At 27.3% G+C, this 25,962-nt stretch overlaps 1 protein-coding gene across 2 annotated transcripts in view; it reads right to left on the reverse strand.

The window, feature by feature from the left end:
• LOC129976676 (transcription-associated protein 1-like) overlaps positions 1-25,962 on the reverse strand; it is a 273,583-nt gene that overhangs the window by 19,096 nt on the left and 228,525 nt on the right. For both annotated transcript variants that reach the window (XM_056090373.1, XM_056090371.1), the window contains 8 exons: positions 24,376-24,469; positions 22,079-22,347; positions 17,508-17,589; positions 15,865-16,123; positions 7,829-7,923; positions 5,838-6,058; positions 2,234-2,314; positions 2,051-2,132 (listed from right to left, as the gene is read on the reverse strand). In XM_056090373.1, the coding sequence (XP_055946348.1) occupies positions 2,051-2,132; positions 2,234-2,314; positions 5,838-6,058; positions 7,829-7,923; positions 15,865-16,123; positions 17,508-17,589; positions 22,079-22,347; positions 24,376-24,469 (1,183 nt within the window). The remainder of the gene's footprint in view (positions 1-2,050; positions 2,133-2,233; positions 2,315-5,837; positions 6,059-7,828; positions 7,924-15,864; positions 16,124-17,507; positions 17,590-22,078; positions 22,348-24,375; positions 24,470-25,962) is intronic.

The following is a 25,962-nucleotide window of genomic DNA, read 5'->3' on the forward strand; positions in this document are numbered from 1 at the left end:
TTACTATCTCATGGACTTTAGTAACAGCCTCGATAGGAATGGAAGATCATCCAAGCTGGGATCAATTGTATATGCAGCCATTTTCAAATTTGTATATCAAGCTCTGTTCAGCTTTTGCAATACATGAACCTCAATGTAATCAATTTTCCATGGTAGACATGCAATGCTTCTGTGTTTTTATCCGAATACTATACCATACTTAGGTACTAAGGTAACAAATTTCACAATTCTCCACATGACATACATTTCATTCTACCTTTTCTTTTACTTAATGCAAGAATTTCAGTCATGACAATGTTTACACAGAATGAGGAAAGTTGCATAATTTACTTCCTTCTTCTCATTTCGAGGGAGATTCAGAAGCTTGGGATCAGAGCCTAAGACACAGAGTGAAACATGTCATCATTTAAAAAGAAAATCCGTTTCTGGTGAGCACCAGTTGTTTCCTCTCTTCTTCTATATCTGTTTAACATTGATAATTCTCCTCCCAATTTCAACGTCGTTTATGGTTTTTCACTTTGGAATTTGCATTTCTATAATAAAAAAAGTAGGTGCGCCACTTGAAATTTTATTATTGTAAACGTAATTGTTAGAGTTTAACTCTTGTTTCCATATCATTCTTGAATGCATATCTCAAAATACCTTAAAAAACATCTTATTCAGCTTCTGTGAGTGGTATAGTAACTAACGCATTATGATGTTTGATATTTCTGATCTCCATATTAAATATTAAATCATATCACCACGTTAAAGTCTCTTAAAATGTAGTTCCCAAATAAAGAATTAATTTGTTAAAGAAAATTGAGTTTCCATCCTTTTAATTGAATTTAATGTTTATATTTGGATTTATGCACTGTTCTGAATTAAAAATGGACCTTTCTGATTCTAATTTTTATCTCTTCATCTGTGCTTCCCATTTTATTTGAAGTAATTTCTAGGTATGAAAAAAAATCAGTCATTTCGATTTTATTTTGATTTATTAAAAGCGAAGCGTTAGTTTTACTATTTATTTTCATCACATTTGTTTTATCTTCACCTATCTTCAAACACAACTGTTTGGCAATATTTCCCAGTATCCCTTTTTTTCAGGTAGGCAAAATTTGAAAACAATATTGTCAATAAAACTGTACAGACTTAGAATTCCTGCATATTCCTGTTTTTGGATGCTTTAACATTTGTCTCATTATCTAGTCTATTACAATTATGAAAAACACAAAGTTGGATGCATCCTTCATCCAGTTTCGCCATCAAATGTCTCTGATGGTGCACCATTAACAATAACTTGTGTTCTACTTCCACAATACAGATTTGTAATAGTATTTATTAATTTTTCAGGAAGTCCATAGAAACTCAAGAAGGCAATCTATGTCAATGCTGTCAAATGCTCTCTCGATTTCTATAAACTTCAGAAACAAAAAGTAACTCAGTATGTTCTCAAAAATATTCCTTAAAATAAGAATGTGTTTTAATGTACTTTTTCATTACATATCCTGCTTGTTCTTAACCTATATTTTGTCTATGCTATCTTTCATTTTGTTAACAATAATTTTGATAAAGATTTTTGATCTAATAAACAGGAGTTTGTTTCTCTCTAATTGTTGTATTTTTCTTCTCTTTTTTATTGAATTTTTATAATCAATGATTCTTTCCAATCATCGGGGACTTTTTTTTTGTAACCACAAAAGATTAACTCTCAGTTTCTCTTCACTGTTTTCCTGACTTCTTTTTTTTATGTGTGTGTTGGTGACTTGGCATCATTAGCAATATAAAAAGGCACACTAAAATAGACTTCAACTATATGTTGAATAAATAACTGAGATCCCAATCAAATTTATCTGAAGAAATTTACTCAGCACATTTTTTTTCTTTCATGGACCTTCCGTTTTGTGTAACCAATGTCCAAGAATTGTTCTAAATTTCATATTAAAAAAAACTTTTTTTTATATCAAATAAAATAATTAAGTATATATTAAACGTTTCATAAAGAAGGTTAACAGTTTTTGAGATTAATTAAAAAAATCTCATTAGAAAAAAAATGAAAAATACTAACCTTTACAGATGAATTTACAAAGACGTCAAATTGATCAGGGCGAAAGGATGAAAGATATGAAAATGGATCGAGTACAAATGATCTGACAAAGAGAAAAAGGATAAATATATTCAATTTCATAGCAAAATATCAAAACCATGCAGTGTCTCCAACAGAATTTGAAATAAAATATAAAAAGTATACCTTTTGCTCATTTTCTTTTTAACTGTGTATAATTTAATGCATTCAGAAAGATTGCACTTGATATTTTCCAATTTCCATTCACTATAATAAAAAAAATAATTCTTTAAATGGCAATATTAAATAGTATAATTAAATTGCATATACATTTAGTTTCCATATATTATGAAAATTAAATTCCTAAATAATGCACTTTTATAGAAATTAAAGGGGAAGGACACTAAAAAAATAAAAACCCTTAAAAAAAAATTCTACATTTTTATAATTAGTATATCTTACAAATAAAATTTTCACAATCAATAAGACAAATTAATACAATTATGACCTGTAATACAGTTTCCCTGTGATTATACGTCTATAATCTATCCTTATATCTATTATATCTACCCTTATAGGGGTAGATATAGATATAAGGATAGATTATAGAAATATATAAGAAAGATACTGAACTGGGTAAGGAAAACGAAAGTTTTAAAAATTGCAAGAATTATGGACCTATATCTATTAGGAACCAAGATCTGAACATTCTTCCAGAAAAATCTATGTAGTATTACGCTCTATAGGAAAACCTTTATAACTCGAGGGAAGGAGGATGCAGGTTGGAATATTAAATTCGGAATGAAATTTAGTATAAAGTTAGTACATCTTTAAGATGTTCATTCATTAAAATATGAACCAGTTAATTTCGAGAAATCAGCCTTCAAACTTTTTGCATAATTTATATACTAGTAACTTGTCTCAGCATTCAAAACCTCAATGGCATAGCTGTTAACTTCGTAAGCAGGAAGTGAGAGTTCGATTATTGTCTTTCCTTTCTTCTTTTCCTTTAAATGTTTTTAGGAAATTATACAAATTAAATTAAAAATCTACAAATAATTTTTATTAATATGTTTTCCATTTTTGTAATTCAAAAATGTTTATTTTCTTAACCTTTGATTTATAAGTTTTAAAAGAAAAATAACTATAAATATAAATAGGTTTTAAAAAATGAAAAAATTATTTATATTAAATTAACAGCATGATATAATTCTAATTATTATGTTATTTTTTTTATGAAAAAATGTTTACTCACCTAATACTTGAATAATGATTTAATTTTTACATAATGTAAAATTATAAGTGTAAACTAAATTATAATAATCGTTAATTATAATTATTCACATCACAAAAAAGTTATCCAATATTTACAAAAATTTATTCTACATATTAATTTTTAATTAAATACAGGATAGGTAATTATCATAAAAACTTAGGGAACAAAATACAATTTGTTGCCTTTCACTAATGATAAATCATGATTCTTCATAAGAGCGATATTTTTTTTAAAAATCTGATAATGGACAAATGCTATTGACGTTAAAAAAAAATTGCCTTTCATCAGAAAACTATGCAGCTTACCACATTACCTAGCTGAAAATTTTGATACTTTTGCCTATGCACTCATTGACTTAATATCTGCTTTCTATTTTTTCTTTTTGAATATTAATATTGTGAATTTTTGCTTACATTTTAAAAAAAATAACCAGGTCTCTCTTTAATTTCTGACATAAATACAGTTTCTTTAAGTTAAAAGAAATAATTTGTCATTATTAAAATCCAAAAATTTAAAACTTTTAAGGCTGTTTTAAGATGATAATAGTAATTTAAATTATTTATAACCTAAGTTTTAAATTATAAAAGTTACATTTATAATTACTTTTCTATTAAGAATTAAAGAGTATTCAAATATAAGAAGAATAAACATTAATTTTTATAAAAAAATGAAAAACAAGTTAATAAAATCTATTTGTAAATTTCTACTTGAATTAAATAGTTTTTAAAAAATTAAGAGGAAAGAAAGAAAAAAAGGCTCAGTAAGAACCAAATTTTCATTTCAGTTTCGTTTACAAAGTCATAACCTTGACAACAATGCTGCTGAATGTTTAAATTTGGAGGCAAGTTAATAATATATCAACTATGCAAAAAGTTAGAAGGTTAGTTTCACGGAATTGGTTAGTTCATATTTAAAGTTAAACTAATTTTTCTATCCTCCATTTTTCAATCCATCATTTTCTCTTTGGAAAAGTTGATCACATAGCGAAATTTCTATTTCTATGCAATCAACTATTTAGGATTGTGTTTATTATTTAGTGATTTGCTGTCCATTTTTTTGGCTATATTTATACATGCTGTTCTTTGTATATATCTTCTGGAACATTGGTGCAAGAAAGGCCATTAGCAAGAGTCTGGATTCTTCTATTGTAACTCCAATGGATGATTTCTGCAATAAAACTATGAAATCATGCTTCCTCTAAATCACTAATAATCAACATTAAATAAAGTTATTTTATTTTGAGCAAGATGTTTTCCTTCTCTAAACTCACCTCACACCATTTTTTATTTGTATTCTATATTTTCTTTACAAATTTTTTATTTTATCTCAGATACCTCCAACCGTATCAAAGTAAACATTCGTGAATTTTTCACTTTGCCCAAAGATTATTTCAATGGAAGAATTTTCATTCGGTAAATACAATTCCAATCATTTAGTTAAGACCTGGTCTTTACAAATTTCCTTTATATTTTCCCATGTCTTAGTTTTCACAATATTTCAAAAATTTTAAAATGAGTTTCTATTAATTTTTGAATTAAGTTAAAGTAACACCATGTTCAAGTACAGCCTTTTTATTTACGGGTTCCCTGTTTATACTTCATATAAAAAAATGAAAACAGAAAATTAGGCAATGTATAAGAAAATTTATTTTATATCAATGGCATAACTAATCCCATCAAGAATGTTTTTAGTGATCTAACAAGTTTCTGCTCAGAAAGAAAGAAAAAAAAGTTTTAAAATGAATAAACATATTTTTTTAAATATGCTATAAAATCTTCACCTGCAATTTCCCCCTCATATATTTAGTTTTTTTAATAGCATGATATAATATCAGGAAAATTTATAAACAGAAAGTACATGATCTTAATGTACTTCTGTGGTGATAGCTTCATAAGCCAGTTAACAGCCTCTGGACAGAGGTGATCACTTTTGTCTTGTGATCTTGTTACGCGGCTGCGAAATCAGAACTTTTGTCTAGCGACGACGAGTTGCTGCTGGTGCGTAAAGTGAGTTTGACGACTTTGGTTGCTGCGTCAAATGTGTCTGATGATTTTTGGTTGCTGTGGGTAGATGGTGCCATGACAGATGTACAAAGGTTGTGTTTGTCAGTTCAGATCACGTCCGGGTCACCAATGTGGCAATTGTCTGAGCAAGGATTGAACCTGCGCCGCTAGGCTCCGTAGCCACGTAACACAACCACAACTGAAGTGCTGGTGAAAGCGAGAGTGATCAAGTCTCCATTTCTGCTCGCTTATAAATGTTTACACAAAAACCATTCTGCAGTGGAGAGCCACCACACTTCTACCATATAATTGTACCTAATATTTTTCAAAAGAACATGATTTACTTAAGGCTGCTAGATGGAAAAAAGATATATCCAAAAAGCAAAAATTAATGTAATATTCTCCTTACTTTTGAAACAAATAAGAGTAAACATTTAATTTTCATTTCATACCAAAACACAATGTAAAATGCACATGGAATGAAAAAAAAATGTATGAAATGAAATAATACCTTGGTTTTAGTAAATTGCTTAATGCCATTCTCAATTCAGGATCACTTTCAGTTTCTAAAGAATTATATGATTCAATAAAAATATTCTGTATTCTTTTATCAATGGAATTGGCATCAATTTGTTTTGTAGCACACATAAAAAATATATCACAGATTTTTAATTCTATTCTTCTCAGTACACCAAGTATATTGGGAGTAGCTTTTTTGCTGAGCAGAATGAGCTAAAATAAAAAAGAAAACATATAAGAACAATTATGCAGTCTCTTAATCATTATGGCTTAGTAAGAAAAATCAATGTCATACTCACATAAATATATTAACCTAGGCTGTTTCAGTAAAAATATGAATTGCAAATAATTTATTTAGAATATTTATGATATCACTCTTAATATTCAATTCAGTTTTGAAGGAATGGTAGAAAAAAAAAATGAATCCTAATTATTTTATTCCGTATAAATGTAACACTGATTGTTTTTATATTTAATTTCTTTATCCTTATTTTTTCTTTTCATTTCTGAACTTTTTTTACTCAGGATCTATTTGAAAAAGCCTGTATTTAACTGATTATTTTAACACTAATCAAATTTTAAATAGTAGAAAAATCACAATGAATATAGCCAGATGATATTTCAGATTCACAAATATAAATATTTGGTTAAATATGGAAAAAAAGTTGATCATCCAATACATATTCAAGTTGCATATAATGTATAAATAACAGTGTAAAATGCAAGAGTTTTAAAATACCATGCAATATTTCTTTCATGATGGCAGTACAATATTATACAGTATTATATATATATATATATATTACACAGTCGAATCACATTATAATGACTATGTCTATAATAATCGGAATACTCATTCCTTGAAGTCAAAACAATAGTTAAATGACGGAGCATGGACTCACTACACTTTATTTTTTTTATACTTGCATTACAAAATTCACTATTTTCTTTCTAAACTCATTATTTCTTTAAAGTTATTTTTTGGGGCTTACTTATTTTCAACTGAGAGTATAACTAAATGGGCAAGTCTTTTTCATCTCATACTGCTTTTCTAATAGAATTGCATTAAACTCATTGCACATGTAGTATAGATATATCTAAGTAGTCATCAATGCTTCCACTGGCAATATTTTCTATTTAAATAGGAAAAATTGATTTCTACAAGATAAATAATTTTATAGTTTAAAAATTAAGCATATAAATACTATTAGAAACATTTATATTTTAAAAAAATATATTCTCGCCTACATAATAAAAAATCAATATATATATTTTCCCACACTTAGCACACTTGCTTGGTTGCCCTAATGGTAATTATAACCCAGCATTTAATAATTAATAACACTCTATCTGTATTTCTTTTATCGAATAAAAGTACTTGCAGCACTCCTCTTAATTCTTAAAACATGCATAATACTTCTTGATTTGAGATTTTAAAAGCACTGCTTCATGGGGAAAGACAAGTCGGAGCATACGATAATCATAAGAAATTTATTAATAGCAACCAGATATGGGCTTTCTCTATGATCCTCAGTTCAGAAATCGGCCTGTTGAGACAAATGAAAAACAAAATCCCCCAAGAAAAGCAATGCTATCACTTGGACAAAAACAACAAGAAATTATACTTTACTACTTATCTTGCATACCCAATACTCTCAAATGATGATTTTTTTTTACAGGCTATTGTGGCTACAAAAACACACACACACACAAAAGAGATTGAATTGGATTTCAGGCATATTTTTAAAAACTTGTGTAAAAGTAGACACATGATTATGTAGGAATATAGGATTAGCAAAATTTCTGCAATGCCAATGAAAAACTTTTTTTATAATGTTTATTTGGAGAATTTAAATTTTTATATTGAAGTATATATTGAAAATTTAGTAAAGATTCAACACATAAATTAATCTTGTGGATAACATTAAAGATAAAGAAACTGAAAAGTATAAAAATATGAACAAAATTTTTATTTGTAATTACCTCATTTTCAATTTTCTCTAAAGTGGAAATTAACATTGGATGAGAAGTTTTTATATTATTCATAAGCTTCACATAGGGGTGGTAATTCAGGTGCTCTACAGATAAAAATGAGAAAAATTAGTAAAACCTTTAAATATTTCAAAGGGAAAATTATCAAACAACAAATACTGATGAAGAAATGATTTCTCATGGATCAGTTTTTCAATTATGGATTATGTTTATATATGCAAAATAACTGCTAGAATTGAAAACAGCAAAGCTTATAAATTGAAGATAAACTTAATGTTACTTGATAATGTTTTTTTTTTTTTACAATTATTACCGTGCTTTATCATATTTGTAAATTTGTAATAAGAAAAACAGTTTTATGGGTAGTTCTGATGGATAATGAATGGGTACCAAGTCAATGACCCTCCCCTCCCGGTTTCGGCGACAAAATCAAAGATTCTAGAATCTACAAAAGTCTGGTGAGCAATAGTGGTCTTAACCTGTCACAGAAACGAAATAGTTGTGAGACAGAGCTGAAGTAAGTCTGTATTGATTTGAGTATTCAATCAAGTAAATAGCCAGTTGAGCAGATCAAGTTCTTCTTCAATGCTTTGTTCTGTTTATTACTGATTATCTGCTGCTAGACTAAATACTGTTATATATATATATTGAGTATGCTTTGTCTGCATTCTGCTACAATGAATACTACCCCTGTTTTGAATAAGATGTTGTTGTTTGTTATTGAGCCTTTTGGACACTGTTCACCATGAACTGGACCAGGACTTTGATTTTCGATTATTACATTTTCCATATATAATATATTTATCATACAAGCAAAGGAACTTATTAAAATTTCTGTACAGTCATTATAGACATCTTCTTAATACAGAATCTGCAATTATTATGTAGTAATTGGCATTAAAATAATATGATCATTTTCATATGAAATATTTTAATTCACAAAATTGATTGCAATTTTTAATATTTATTTAAATGCAATTTAGGCATAATTGATGAAGATTGGCCACATCTTAAATACAATATTTATAAGGACTTAAAGAGAATTTTTTTAAAAATACATTTTTGCCATCTTGTTTCATTTATGTCTAGCTTGTAAAATATTTCAAAGCATTATAAAACAATATAATTATAAAATATTATTAACTGAATTGAATTACATCTTTATTAATATAACTATTGTGAGCTACCAGTACATCACCTTCTTAGCTGCAGAAATAGTAATAAAAAAAATACTATTCTACTGCTTATCAAAAGACATTGACAAAATTCAAATTTCCTTTTTAAGATAATGATTTTTAAAATGGAATTTTTGGTGATATATTAAGAGTAGAGATTGCAATATCGGACCAAAAGTTCAATACCGATATTCGGTATTTTTTAGATCTTAATACTGGGATAATGGTTTTAATACCGGTAGAAGAAATTTTAGAAAAAGAAAGAAAATACAGGTGTTTTTTATTTGCCAGTTTTATTAGAGTGTAAATATCATAAAAAAATAATTTGTAACTTATAAATTATTACAGTATATATATATAATCACAAAAAAGTAAAGGAACATCTTATTTATTTAAATCTAAAAAACGTGTAAATATCATTATTCAGTCTGTGGTAATAAATTTTTGAAATGTGATCATAAAAAAACATAATGCATCAATTGTACTGTCATTAAGCCTGGAACGTAATTTTATGCAAAAATTACCAGCTGCCGAAAACGCTTTTCCGACATCTACGCTAGTTGGTGGTACTGTTAGCAATGCATAATATACTTTTTCCAAGTATTTACTTCTAAATACCTCATCTTCAAATAAATCGATTTCTCGTCGGATGGTTTTGGATATAGCTGATTCCTGTATTGTATTTTGGTTTGTTGAATTTTTTTTATTTATCGCCAATTCTAATTTTTGTTGAAGAGACAAATCCTTTTCACTATCGACATTAATGTCATCATGATATTCGATAACTGTACCGAATTCTTCTGAATGTGGATAGGTTTGTGTGGAGAACATTTTAAGAAAATTTAAAATAAATTTTATCTTATTTGATTTGGTTAGTCTCTTTTCTTCTTTTTCATTTTTAAAATCATTACAATTATGTAAATACCGTAAGACATTTTCTATTTCGGTATGCCTTTCTTCTGTGCGATTTTTCAATGTAATTTATAATTCTTCATATGTGATTTGTGCTGTTCTTTCAGAGACTGCAACATGAAATTTATTGTTGCATTAGCTGTTAATAAATTATATTCTACGAAATAATGCCTCAACAGCCAGTTTTATTGGAAGTAGAACTGATACAGTACTGGATATGAAGTCGAATCCACTATCTGAAAAATTAAATTTGCAGGTTTCAGTCGATTATTGATTTTTGGATTGGATTTCTCAGTTTCAAAAACGTTCTATCATTAGGAGTAAACTGTTCCAACTTGTTTTAGAATCTAATATTAACATATATTCTGTTTTATTTTCAGTTAGTATATATTTTTGTAATATGGCATTTTTTGTTGGGAAACGTTTAAATATCTTAACAATTTTACAAACTTTATATTTTATAGGAAGCAATTCTTGATGGGTTAATATTTCACCCTCATTAGCAATATCTTCTTCAACAATTACATTGTCATAATCTTTGTTGTCAATATCACTCTCCCTCTTTTCAAAGTCGGAATCCGAAGTTTCTATATCCACTATATTTTATAATAAGAAGTTTCTGTATTCTTTCCTTTATTCTTCATAATTTAAAGTTTTGTCCCGTATATTAAATAAAAATTGCTCTGAAATATTTTATTGTGCATTACTAATTATCTGTATTGTTTACGTCTCATAAAACCGCGAGTCTTCATTGTTAAATGTAAACATCACCTCCTTTTATCTTTCTTCTCAACCTTATTTTGTCGAATTAAACCCAATCTAACACATGCGCAAAAGTGCGGAGGGTTTTACAATCCATTGTCAAACAGTATTTTATCACTTCTCTTGATTGTACGAAGCAACTTTGTATTCACAGTCTAATTAATTTCGTCCTTTAGGGAGACTTAAAAACAAAAATGTGTAGTATTTTGCTATGCTGGCGAGACAATTTAAAAAATTTCTAGTAAATACCGAAAAAATGGTATTTAAACTTGTGAATACCGATATTACAAACTTGTACAAATGGCTCAAAATACCGGTATTCGGTATCCCAGTATACCGGTATTGCAATCCCTAATTAAGAGTAAAAAAAGCCTAATTAGCACTCCTTCATAAAAAATAATTATTTTTACCAATACAATAGAATGAATAATTTAGATAACAGTTCTCTATATTTTAAAGCCAATTTAATCAACTGGGAAACAGGGTTGACAAACATGTAATAATTTTTGATTATGGTAAATGATTTATCTGAAAGAAAAGTTAGGTTCACTGAGGGATCTAGATTAGAAAACTATTTTAGAGAAGCAATATTTTCAAGACGGATTTTATAATTATATATCTACTGGACTTATGATTTATGGAACATATCAGCTGCACATACGACCACAAAAAATTGATTCCAAATTTCAAAATATAATAATTTCAGGTCATATTCTTGATTACAGTATATACAGTGATTATATATATATATATATATATATATATATATATATATATATATATATATATATATATATATATATATATATATATATATATATATATAGAGAGAGAGAGAGAGAGAGAGAGAGATCCATCCATCCATAGAAATTTTGTGTTTTATGTATATTTTTATAGTTTTTTTTAAAATGAAAATCATAATAAAAATACAAATCCAATTACAACAATGAATCCGATTTAATCAATTTTTTAGTCATATGGAAAAAGCTAAGTAAAGTCCCATATATGATGCAATAATTTTTTTTAAAACAACACACACACACACACACACACACACACACACACACACACACACACACACACACACACACACACACACACACACACACACACACACACACACACACACACACACACACACACACACACACACACACACACACACACAGTGGTGGCTAAAACTTGAATACTTCTGAAAATAGTTATGTTTTCTAACTTTGTATGCTTATATAAAATGTTACATTTCATAAAATGTAAACTGTTACATATCATTTTAAAGAGAATTTAATGCTGATTTCAATACAAGAATCAAAATTCAAATATTTGCTATAACAAAATAGTTATTCTTACTTAATCTGAATAACAAACACAGTGATGAAGTGGATTGTAATTTCTAACTTTCCTGACAAATAAATCACTGCTCTTGTTCTGGGAATCAAATGTTAATGATTGCTAGCAGAAGCTAACATCATGTTTGAAGTTGGAACGTCATTATTGTGTTTTTTTCTGTAGAAGGAAGATTGTTTTTATGTAATTAAATCGAAGTAAAAAATTTTGTTAAACATTTTAATATACAGTTGGAAATTTTGTAAATATTTCTAATATTTAGTCAAGAAGCAATGACATCAAATAAAATAATAGATTGGGCACATAGAAAGAGAACTAAGATTATTGTGTTACATGAATGTGGTCTTTCCTATACTGAAAATATAAGACAGGTTGGTGGTTAAGTGACTTCATTTGGAGTCAGAAAATTTTATTTATGACATCAGGAGACAAATTCAATAAAAAGACAAAGCAGCAAATGATTGAAAAAGGTGCACCACATTTGTTGATGATAGAAAAATAAAAATACTATGTCTCAAAGATAGAAGAATGTCATCAGAAGTCAATTGAATAATGCTGGTATTTCAGACAGTTCAAGAACAATCAAGAGAATTGTTATTAGATGTTGGTCTAAGAGATAGTATTGAACGAAAAAAAAATCCTTGTCCGAATTTACAGCAGCATATAAAAAGATTACAGTGGACAAAGGAATACATTGATTGGACAGAAGATCAGTGGTCACAAGTTATACGGAGTGGTGAAACAAACACATTGTTATTTGGTAGTGATGGTGAAGATAGGTAAGGCATAGAATAGGCGAAGAGCAACATCCTGACTGCACTCAGGCAACTATGAAGAACTCAGTGTTATGATTTGGTCATGCATGTCAGCAGACGATATTGGTCTCTTATGTTATTGATGTAACATTAAATGTAAGAAAACACATTGACACTATTCTAGAGCCAAAACTTACACCTTCCATTAGTGATCGATTTCCCAATAATGCATCATTTATTTTTCAGAAGGATTCGGCTCTTTGCCACACAGCAAAAATATCGAAAGAGTGATTTAGTACAAAGAACACTGAATTGTTATCATAGCCAAAAACTAGTCCTGACCTCAAAATTATTGAGAACTTATGGTACCATTAGAAAACTCTTGTATATATGAAGCGTTCATCAAATAAAAGGAAATTAATTGTGGCTATAATTGTTTCCTGGCATCATTTAATAAGGAAGGAAAAATTTAAAACTCTTGTCAGCTCAATGAAACATCAAAGTGTAGCTGTAATAAAAAATAAAAGCTACCCTACTAAGTACTGATAACTCACTGCAGTCATCAGCATCTAATGTATTCCTATAATTATTGCTACTCAACTTTTTTTGTATTGCAAATATTTGAATTTAGCTTTTTGTACTGATATCAGTATTAAATTCTCTTTAAAATGGTATGTAAGAGTTTGCATTTTGTGAAACGTTACATTTTTATAAGCATACAAAGTTAGAAAACATAAAAATTTTCAAAAGTATCCACAATTTTGGCCACCACTGTATATATATAACTTTATTTTCTCTTTGCAAATTGAATAAAAATATTACTCAGTTTTGAATATCTGTTAATATTACATTTCAATTCAGCTTTTCTTAAAGACAATAAATTTTTTTCTTTCACCTTTATCACATACAACAAGTTTATTTTAACTTAAAAACACATAAAAAGAATGGGAAATAAAAGAATGACTGAAATGTGTTATACATGAAAAATAATATTTTGTTAAGTACTTTGATTTAACTCCTACATATTTTTAAGTGAACAAATATTCTATAAACAAAGAAATGCAATAAATAAAAAAATGCAATGCAGCATTTTTAAAGACATTTTTTATTGCAAAAGTATTTAAAAATCTTTAGTAAAATTTCTGAATGATTAGACCAAACAGCATTAAAATCATATGCTTAAAAGAGAAATTTAAAAAGCAAGATCTAGTTTTTATTGAAATTAAACATGAAAAAAGCAGTTTGATATCTCGTATATATCAGAATATAAACCGAGAATAGGAAATATCGTGCTTATCTCAAATTCGAAACATATATATATATATATAAACCAAAGTAAAAACTATGAAATCCAAACATGTTGCCATGAGGGTAAAAATATCACTAAGTAGATAAAACGAAGAAATATTTTTCAATCAAGTCGTTGTAAAGCAAAACGCCAGATGCCAATGGCAATAGTTTAGTAAATGAAACTTACAGATCTGATTATCTGAAACTAACACATTTTCTCTATTCATTTACTGTCTTATGTATGATCTGTATCTGTGACACTCTTATTTTCTGTGCCATTCTTTTTGTTTCAAAAATGAGCAAAAAGAAAAATTCTTGTACAGCACTCTTCAAAATACAGTGAACGTCTTTACGGAAAACTTAAGCATTGAAAACTCAGCACAAATTAAAAGTATGGAAATTACAGTATTCTTTGCAGTTTTCATTTTCACAATAAGAAAATCAATTCTCTTCATAATTTAAAATCAATCCACGATCCCTTAAAATTAAGAAATATATATTATAGAATTAAAAAGTTCTGTATTTGGTGAATTTATTGCTTGTGCTCAAGTAATGTTCTTAATTATGTTTTTTTAATTTTATTTTAAAAAATTTTTTTTGTAAGAATAGCGGATTTGTACATAGGTCAATACTAATAATTTAGTTTCAGACAAAATTCCAAAAATGCTCGGCTTATATAAAAAAATCCATCGTACAAAAAAAAAAAAAAATAATAATAATACAATAAATTAAATAGTTTTCTACACAGTAACTAAAAATTTAAAAATATTCTTTTACACAATTATCCTTAAGACAAACAAGCAACATTAGATTTTTAAAAATTGTATTAATTGAGATTATTAGCAATGCAGATTGTTATCCTCTAATGTCACTCAGCCACAGTTAATGTATGTCAAAAAACTTCAATGATTGAAGAAAAATATACAGATGGCATTTACATATACATTTTTGAACAAAGCTTTGCTTAATGATTAAATTCATTCTTTGGGTTTGCTTCATGACTTTAATAATTCAAACAGCACTAAAGAACATAATGTCATTTTCTTTGTTATAGGAATAACTAGTGAAGTAATTAGGAGAATGACTATTACTTCTATTTTTAAGCTGTACAGAAGAGCATAAAATGGAAGAAATATCTCTTAGATTTTTGTGAGGAGTATCTCTTACTTCTTCCATAAATTTGGTGTATAGTTTGAAGCAAGATTTCTGGCAATATGTAATAAATAAATATTTAGCTGCAATCCACTCTCTTCTCAGGACTGTTTTTGAGAATGAATTCATCCATTTATTCCAGGAAATATTTGAATGTCCTGGAATCTAAACTAACAATCTTTCGGTTCAGTTTCGAATAGTTAGAATTTTCTCAGCTATCCTATGAACACTTTCAGTGATGCGATAGGTAAACTTTTCAAGGCTTGAAAATTAAAGAAACCATTCGTCCCCAACAGTAAATTTTTAACTGGAACTGACAAGTCATCAATGACTTTACAAGCCAATCTACTTTCAACCATACAATATATCTTGTTCCATCCCTTTTTAAATTCATCCTCCATAAAAACATGCTATTATTTTTCATAAAATCTATTTAAAAATTGTTAAAGAAGCTAGTGCAAATGAAATAAATTTAGAAATTTTAAAATAATTATTTTAAAGCGTAAACAAGTAAAAATAGTAGAATTTCATCTTCTAATAAATGAAACATCATTGAAATATATTCTGTACAAACTATTAACCTTTAAAGACAATCTAATCTATTAATCTTTAATAATTATATATGGATACTGACCTTTGGATTCAAACATGTGAACTGGCATTGAATTTATCTCATTCATAGCTGAATGCAACAGAAAGTATAGAGATTCAGGATGTTTGAAACCAATTTTAAGTAGAATATATTCAAGGTGGCAATCTGCAGTATTTAAAATTCCTGCAAGTAGTTGTGGTATCCATGGAATAAAATATGATAATGGTATTTGTATAAAATCTTCAATTACATCATTTCGATAGTTTAATGGAACATCAGAGGAGGAAAGCAGCCCTATTATCTGAAAATATAATACTGCTATTAAAACACAATAATAAAAAAAAGTGTGAATTTCAATGTAAAATATCATCTTAAAAGTATAAATTCTTTTGTATGCAAGTGCTCAAACTTTATATTAAAATGATAAAGTGAACTGTTGAGTATTTAGATATATAAACTATTGTGCAAATATACATATACTTATAAAAGGAAGAATTTGTACATGTCCTTTTATGGAGTTTAAATTAATCAATTACTATGTCAATCATGAAATTTAGCACTTATGAGTAATGGTGACTCAATGTACTTCAAAGTTGGAATTTTAAAGTTTAATGTAGAAAAAATTTATTTAATATTCTGTGTATTATTGGATGATTTTTCTACTGCTTGCAAAGTGGGAAAAAAAAAACAAAAAAAAAACAGAGCCCCATTTGAAGAGAATAAATAATTGTCTTTTTAAAGAAATTTGTTTTGACCTCTGATGTAATTTACTGAATTTTGAGAAATTTTTTAAAAATAGTAACTTTTTTATGAAAAATTTTAAGAACTGAAACTAAGAATCTTGCGTACAATATTCCATTACACTTAAAAAAAATTTTAAGTGATGTGCAATTTCTATTTAATGATGTTACATTTCTATTTAATTTAAAGAAATAATAACTTTTTTCTTTGATTTTTAATTAATTGTTTTTCGATAAATTCCAAGTTATTTTTACTGATTTGGTAAAAAGCCAAATTAGAAATTTCACAAAAAATTTATTTTTATACAATTTAAATTCTAAAAGCATTATTTGCAGCAAATTTTTTAATTTTGTTATTTTTTCAATAGCATTTTCCTCCCTCCCCCCTTCAAATTTTACCGTCTGCAGTTGACTAATTGATACCATTAGCAAAAGAAAAAAAACACCTCAAAAAATTATTTTTAAAGATTTTAGTTTCTTAATTTTTCTTATGATATACAACATCATCATGTGGGTTTTACTAACATAAAATATTTGTAAATTTTAGAAATTTCAAACAATATTATTTACACATTACATTGGGAGAAATATTTTTAAATAATGGTTTATAGAAAGTTATTAATTGAATAATGTGTAAACAATATTTCATAGATATATTAACACCCATGTTGTTTATCAATTTTATGAACAGAAAAATAATTAATTTACAAATATAGAATAAGATAACTCTTCAATGATATCAAAATTGCATTGACTTTTAGCTCAACAATTATAGTAAATTAAAAAAAAAAAAAATGTTGACATACTTATTTACAAACAACTAATACAATAAGCTAAATGTGTGAAATGCAAGTAAGACATAGCAAGAGCTTTTAGCTTTTCCACCCAAAATATTATTTGAATAGGTGTTAAACAAAAACTATTAAACTAACATGCCATAATTACCTTTGCAAGTGGTTCTATGGATTTTGTGTTACCACTATACTTGCATGACTTGCTGAAGGATCTCAGAGCAAATTTATAATACCTTAAAAGAATAGTGCATGAAACAAAATGAGCCAATTAGCAAATAATATGAAAACTTCTTTTTTACTACAACAACAACAAAATACTATTATATTCTTCTTTGTATGAATGAATTACGTAAATTAATAACTAAGTGTGATAGAAAGTTTAATGATTCGTTATTACAGAAATACTCATATCTCTAAAAATCTAAGATGAATATTCTTATATAACATAGCATTATATTTTAATTTATCACACCAAGTGAAAGATTATTATCATTAGTTAAAAATATTATAGAGAAACACATGATATATATGTTTTTTAAAAAAACTATTTTTATCACTGAAGATTAGTAAAACATTTTATTTTAGATAGATGAAAATATTGTGAATATCAAATGATTATACATCAAATGACCCCTTAAAATATTTCTCGACTCCTTGAAAATATCTGTAAAATTTGTCTAAAATAATGATTTTCAACTTTTTTTTATGTCAGCCAGTTTTAGCCCCAGAAGAAAGGAATACATACATTTAAAATATTACAGTGTCAAGAATATTTTATTAAATATGATTGATAGGACAGTATAAAACAGTTTGTAACTTTTTGTGAAATACATTGATTGATTCAAACAACATAAAATATAATATTTTCCATCGTTTAAAGTATTTATCCAATTGCAACTATATGTCTGCCTTTAGGCAGTTTGGAAATAATCTATGGGGTGATGCTAATAGTAGATGTACACTTTGTATGTGTGTGCATATTTAATAAATAATAAAATGAGAAAATAAAAACATTTTTAATAATCATAATATTAAACTCTGAAATCATGAAAAAATAATCTAACAGATCATGATATTAAATAAAGAAGAATACAGGAATTAAAAGGATGGTGCAATTAAACATTTTTCTTACCCAGAATCGCAATAAATAAAAATCAGCACTCATCAGGTAAAACAGTAAAATATTTTATTAAAATATCTAATTAATAATGCACCTTAAATTGGAAATGGGTTTCATAATTTTGGTATTGTCCAGATCATCTGAACTAGAACCTTTAAATAGAATTTCCAAGCAAAAAAAAAAAAAAAAAAAAAAAAAAACGATTTTAAAGAATTAAACATGCATTAATTCCTTCACTCCCAATGCAATGAATTTTATTCTAATTGACTTACAAGCTATGATTTTAACAATATGAAGAAAAGAAGAATCATATTGTTCAAAACTGCCTTTGTGTCTGTTAACTGTTATAATGCTTGGTTTAAATTTGTCAATCACTCGTGATTTTTAGAAGAATAACTTCTCTTCAATTACTCTATATTTTAGATTTCAAATAATTATTTCCAGCAGTTTTAATAGAGCCCTTGATTAGGAAATATATACACAAAGTCATGTCATATATAATACAATTGTTTTAATTTTCCTAATAATTCTATTGACAGGTGATCGAAGTAAGAGACGAAAATAATAATATTTTAGCCGAAGGACGAACAGTCGGCAAAAAAACTATATCTGATTTAATTCCCATCTTTTCGTTTATTCTACCTAAAATAATGCCAGCATTTGAATGAGCTGAATGAACAACATTTGAATAAGATGTCTGAAAATTTGCGGATTTAATGCTGTCGACCCATCGCATTGAATTTTAAACGGCCATCCAAAACTAATCGGGAAAATACGAAATCTTATTGATTTGCCAGCCTGTCAACTATATTGCCAAATATCATCATGCTGCTGACTTAAACAGTTAGTTGAATATATCCAGCGTTTATAACATATTAACTTGAAAATGGTTTTTAAATTATCATATTCGTTAATGCCCAGTCCCCTGTATTAAAATTGTGAAGACTTTTGTTTCAGGGAACTCTCATTTTCTCACCCCTCCCTACTAATGCCGCCTTTGTGGACACTATTGACAGAGCTACTCCATTATGTAATTAGAGATTTGCTAAACCTATTTGTGAAACCTATTGTTGAATTCTGGAAACGCTGTTCTTTGTGCATATCTTGGCTATATTCATGTTACCTGGGCTTCATATTCTCTGGAATCTCATGAGAAATAAGAAATTTAGAGTGTAGAAATTACCTAGTTTATTGACTATTTTCTCAGTACAATAAATGGACAATTTTCGTAATAATATCAATGTAGAAACATAGCCACTGTTAGAAAAAATATCTATTATTTTTGCCCTAAGAAAACAAAAACTTTAGTTAAAAGATAAAAATTAATGGGAACATCATTACTTATAACCACATTATCCAAATAATTAAATATGCAAAACAATTTTTCATGGCGAAAATTGTTGTTCTGATAGCATTTATTTTTCATAGCTGAAGGTATAATTTATTATTATTTTTCCTCAGTGTAAGCACTTTTTGAGGGCTTAGGAACAGTTTGAACTTTGGTTAGACTTGAAAGATTGCAAAATCGTATACAAACTTCTGATCTACAAATAAAGTAGCTCATGGTCCCATTAATCTTAAAGCATATGAGCCGTTTATTTTGAAAGTGGGGCAAGTCCATATTTGAAAAAATAATGGAGATAATGGTAATTATAGATAAAACCTATTATGATCTTTTTATGTGTAAAATATTTAGATTCTAATATTTGGGAGATGGAAGTTTTAGCCCTTAACAGTATTGAAAATATGTTTATTTTGAAAGTGGTGCAAGTCCATCTTAGATTGAACATATTTTTGACAAATTATATGATTATTGAACATATTTTTGACCGAACAGGAGCTAAATTTAGCCCCTGTTACTGTATAGTGATGCAAATGTGGCTGTTTGGCATCATGTCTGAAATCTAGGATGTTTCTATACCGTCGTCTGTGTTTCCTCTTCATCTTATTTTTAATTTCTTGGAGTAAACAGTGGAATTATGGGACGGCAGAAGAAATGCCAGAAGACATTGTTATTATTCAATCCAATGGAACCTCATGCAAAAGCAACGAATCAGGTGAAAGAGTTTCAAGCGCTGCATGACACAGAAAATCTGAAGCTCGCACAAACATTCGTGTCATTTAATTTTTGTTCATTTCAAAGAGTTAAAAGTTTATTACGAAAAAAGAAAAAAAAAGAAAAAAGATTAACATAAAAATATCTATTTTATTTCTGTCCATCTATCTTTGATATTGAAAATTGGTGGCTGTACAATATTTCATAAATAATAAAAAGTATATCTTAATTTTGTGTTTCGACAATAATATGTTTACTTCCGACACCGAGAAATGTTAGTAATATTGGCAACACTTTTATCAGCTTGCAAGAAAGTTCCAATTCAGTTTCTAATAAATACTAAACAAGTCGACAATTTGTTTCTTTGTGTTCGGCGTACAAAATCCCTTAACAGTTTCATTCTTATTTGAAAAATAAATAATGGATTGTGTTTTTTTTTTTAATAAAAAGAAGGAAAAAAAAATGGCTCACAACGATTACAATGGAAATTATAACTCTGACGCATCTGAAAGTGAATTTGGTAAACATCACAAGAAAATAAAAATTTAAAAATAAAAATCCTCATTTGCAAGCAATTTTATTATTATTATTATTTTTGTAGAAATAATATCCATGGCAATCGGTAATAAAAGAAGATTCTTGGAATCAGGATTTGAATGCGAAGGCAATTCGGACCAAAATTATTCCAAAAAAGAAGAATAGTTGAACTATTGACTTCGTCATCCGACGAGGATGATGCTACAGAGGAAAGTTACGAAGAGAACAAAGTTATAGTCAATCGAAATAGTGGAAAAAAATACTACATAGAAATAGGTAAAATTATTCCCGAGAAAAAATTCGTGAATAAAGACTGCCAATGCTCAAGGGCATGTACAAAACTAATTAGTGAGGAAGAACGGATTTTTTTTTTTAATGAATCTTGGGAACTTGCAAATTTTAATATGCAAAATTTATTTCTACATGGATTTACTCACATACTGGATACGAAAAGAAAGCACCCAAGGAATTTCAAAGGAGCGGCAAAGAATTTTAGTTTTAAATATTATTTGAACACAAATCGTTTTTTTAGTCAGAACTGTAAACACTATTGGATTATAAACCTATATTATCTGGTTCCACAAAATACAAAAAATTATACTTACCAATTTTTTTTAATTTATTGAAGTGCAAACCTTTAAATATCTCGCAATAACACAATATGGACTTGCCCCATTTTCAAAATGAACGGCTCATATATCTTAGGGAACAATTTTAGGGATGGCATAGGTTTTAATATTCCTCTCATTTTTTTTTTAAATACGAATGATTTTACTTACAATTTTGGACACAATATACTTCTAGAAATTCAAAACATGCCAAATTGAAGAAAATTAAATATCCAGACATATAAAAATTAAATAATGAAAGCTGTAACAAATTTTAAAATATTCTGATTTCATCATCACTTGCTTTTTTTTATATTTAACATAGAGCTTTTCGCTCATATAAAAACTTTTAAACATTTCAGTAATTACTACAATTAATAATGATTAAAGTTTAGTCTTACTCGCTATACTTCCTTGAAAGAAACATTTCTTGAAAGAAATTTCCACAGTAAAGCCAACCTTTAGACCAATCAGTCAACTTTTGACTTGAAATTAAAAACATTTCTGTTACTGTTTTCCCATATTCGTGAAATATGCATCTTTCATCCATTTGCAGTGATTCTTTGAGCAATAAACCTTGATATACATTCAACATGGCGACTGATTGTTCACTTTTAATATTAGGGAATTTTTTTAAGAAGATCAGAGCTTTCTTTTGAAGATTTTCTTTCTGTTAATTAAATAAAATATTCATGTAGTAAAGAAATGAAAACAATAAATAAATATATCTAATAAGTCTATATAAAATATCACATAAAGTAAGGAGAAAAACTAACAGTCAAATATACAGGCTACAAGTATTTACAGTTCTTTGTTTGCATAATTGTTTATTTTCTATATATAGCTTCAACTTTATAGACAATTTAATTTGTTCTAAAACTATATATATATATTTCTTTTTAAAATTTTAAACTGTAAGAGCACTATTTTTGACTTTGCACCTAAACGTTTAGAGGATCATGTTTTAGTAGTAAAATAGAGGTAGTTTTGCTAATATTTTATTACTATAACTAAGCAAACAAATAGCTCTTTTGTAATCAATCATTCATTTACCTCAACCAAATAATGATCTAAGAGTAAGCAAAAATTTAAATTTCATGCACACACAAGCTTAACAACAAAAATTAATATTTAATTGCTTCAAAATATATATATACATATGTTTGTTTCTTTGTCTACATGAATTGCAAAACATTCATGTAGGAATGTCAGGTGAACAACTGCATAAATACTTTCAATAACCATTTAGAGTGGTCTTTCCAAAAGTTTCTTGCATACTCTATACTTTAAAAAAAATATTCCTCTCAAGACTTTATATAAGATTTTAGACCCTAAACAATGCTGTGAAAGACATGGGTGCTCAGATCTATATTCTTAGAGTTGCACATATGAGAGTTGTACACTTCATAATATAGTTAAAAAAAAGTGGTACTTGTGTATTAATTGCAAGGCATTAATGAAAAACAATTACAAAATAGCAATCTTTGTAATAAATCTAGAATTTTTACTAATTCTAACAATGCAATCTTCGGCAATTATACTTTGTCACGTGGTTTGTCCCGGAAATCGAATATGTAATACGGACATCTTTCCCTCTCGATAGTTCATAACCAAAACAGCAAATTGTAATTACAAGATTATATACCAAATTTAATTTTTTGAAAGTAGTTGTTTTTTAGAGTTATCATATTTATATGCTTGTCAAATTACAGCTCAACAGATGGTCAAGCTCTTGTTGGATTCAAGATTTGGTTCGCATTTACACTTTAAATATGAAATATCCATACCAAATTTTATTGATTAAATTGTTTGTGCTTTATAGTTATCATGTTCATTTTTACTTGGGCAGAAAAAATTCTAGCTAATGAATTTCGCTCAAAGTTTAATTTTAAAAAATCAAGAAATTTGTGGTAAAGATCACATACCAAATTACATTTGTCAACTCAAAGCACTTCAGAGTTATTGTGCTCACAGACAGACAATCCCAAAAATGTGTTTTTCTAACTCAGGGAGGTCTACAACCTGGATTCATTACAGTCTCGAGTTCATAATTTTTGATAGTTACAATACTTTCTCTGTGTATATTTTGCATTCAAGACAGTAATAAACTAACTACGATGCAAAATTTATACATTGAAATCATTTGGCCTTAAAATTTAAAATTGTGATAATAAAATTAAAAAAGACCTTTAAACATACTCACACAAGTTTCTGAGAATTTTTGTGGCATATGCAAATTTAAAAGAAAAGTCACAGACTTTGATTACTTAAATTCTGTAAACAATTGAGATAAGAGATTATATAAAAACTTAAACTTCATAATTTTTTCAACAACACATTTATTTACTCAACAATGTAAACCTGTAACTCCTTATTCATTTAAAATCAGTTTCTAATTAGAAGTATGCACCTATCTCTATTAGTGTAAAAATTTCTTATTGTGTACTCTGTATAAAAGTTTCCTTTTCATATAGGAAACAATACTGTTCTTCAATTAAAACATTTTCAAATACTTTAACATTTTAATAAATAACTTTTTATAGCAAATTGTTCTTTACCTATAAAAGGTTATCAATGGTTTAAAAAAGATATTATTTAGATAAATTTTCCAAGTATTGTTAATATTCACAAATAGTTTCAAATTTTTAAAAGTGATGTGCAATACAAAAATTAAAAAAGACAGCAACAAATAATTTACCCTTTTTAGATCGTCTTTACATAATTTCATTTGTAATAAATGAGATTCTACATACAACTCCATAAATTCATCATCCATTTTGGTATTTTTACAGCTGAAAAAAAAAAGGCATTCGCTATTAATAAAAAATATATATGGACAAATTAGAATCAAATAACAAGATCCAAATTTCAAGGTTCACAATCATAAAAGGATTATTACTATTCTACCAAAGTAAACTGGTGGAATAGAATGATTCAATCATTTCCATAAATTAAAGCATCATTGTATTGATGGCAAAGAGGCATAATAACAAGCACAGGGTGGGATTGTACAAACTTTGGAAAAAAAAACAAAAAAAAAACCAGCCTCCTAGAATTTTGTTGGTAAAATAACTAAGCACACAGTATATGCAAAACCATGCTGTATTTTAATTATTATGAAGCAGCTTTTAGTATGTCCAAAAAACATATATTCGTTTGGTTGAAATTAAATTTAAACATACAATTAAAGTTAAAGAAAATATTTAAATAAAATAAATTGTTTACTTATCTTAAAGCAGCAACTTCAGAAAATTGAAGGTTGTCCAGTGCACTTCAGGCCCTATTACATTTCATTTATTTGATCCTATTCTCATGTTCAAATATATTCAATTTTTTAAAGTCTCATTTGAAGCCTTTTAAACAGATTTTTTCCTAATACATTGTGAATGTTTATTGTTATTAATTAATGATTTTGCATATATTTTAAATAAACAATAAATTACAAAAGATTTCTTTTAAAATTATTATTAACTACATTTGATTATTTTTTATTTTTAAGATTTTTTTTCCCCATTTTCAATAAATCACATTTATTTTCTTTGCCACTTTACTTAAGCTATTTTTGACTTTGCCTATATTATATAATTTATTAATATAGCAGCAGATATAGAAAACTCATCAATATATTTCTCTACATATTGATGAGAAATTTCTGGATCCCCCCCCCCTCTTTGAGATATTGACTACATCTGTTGAAATCACCGTTGAGACATGCAGTTCTTTATCTAACAAACATTTTTAAAATTACCATCTAAATTATTTATGTAATCACAAATAATTTTTAGTGCTACATGAAACTCATAAAACTTTTTTTTGTTAGATTTCATAACTCCATATTTTTATTTACACTAAATCTCCCTTCTTTTTTGGTTTCTTAATAAAAGGAGTTTCTGAACTCAAACCATAGGAGAGAAAATCATTTAGCTGCAATTTTTCAACATCTAAATTTAAGAAATCTGGCGTGTTTTCACAAACTGTCATATTTAAAAAAGTCAATAAAATAAGTTTGAATTTCATCATATAGAGTTTTTTAAATAATTCAAATTTGAATGATTATTTAGAATTAATTTCATTTTCTAGTTTTTTTATTTACTAAGGTTTTTTTAAATTTTAATAAAAGTGTGAAGCACGACAAATTTCTTACTTTGCTGAAAGTAATAGAGATGATAATAAATACCATTTTGACAAGAACAGAGATTTTGAATACCTGCATAAGTTTAATATCTTATCATGAATATATAATCATATCTTAACAGAAATATTTTTTTAAAGCTGCAATTCTCAA

This window comes from Argiope bruennichi, chromosome 7, assembly GCF_947563725.1.
Source record: "Argiope bruennichi chromosome 7, qqArgBrue1.1, whole genome shotgun sequence".
Classification (NCBI taxonomy): Eukaryota; Metazoa; Arthropoda; class Arachnida; order Araneae; family Araneidae; genus Argiope; species Argiope bruennichi.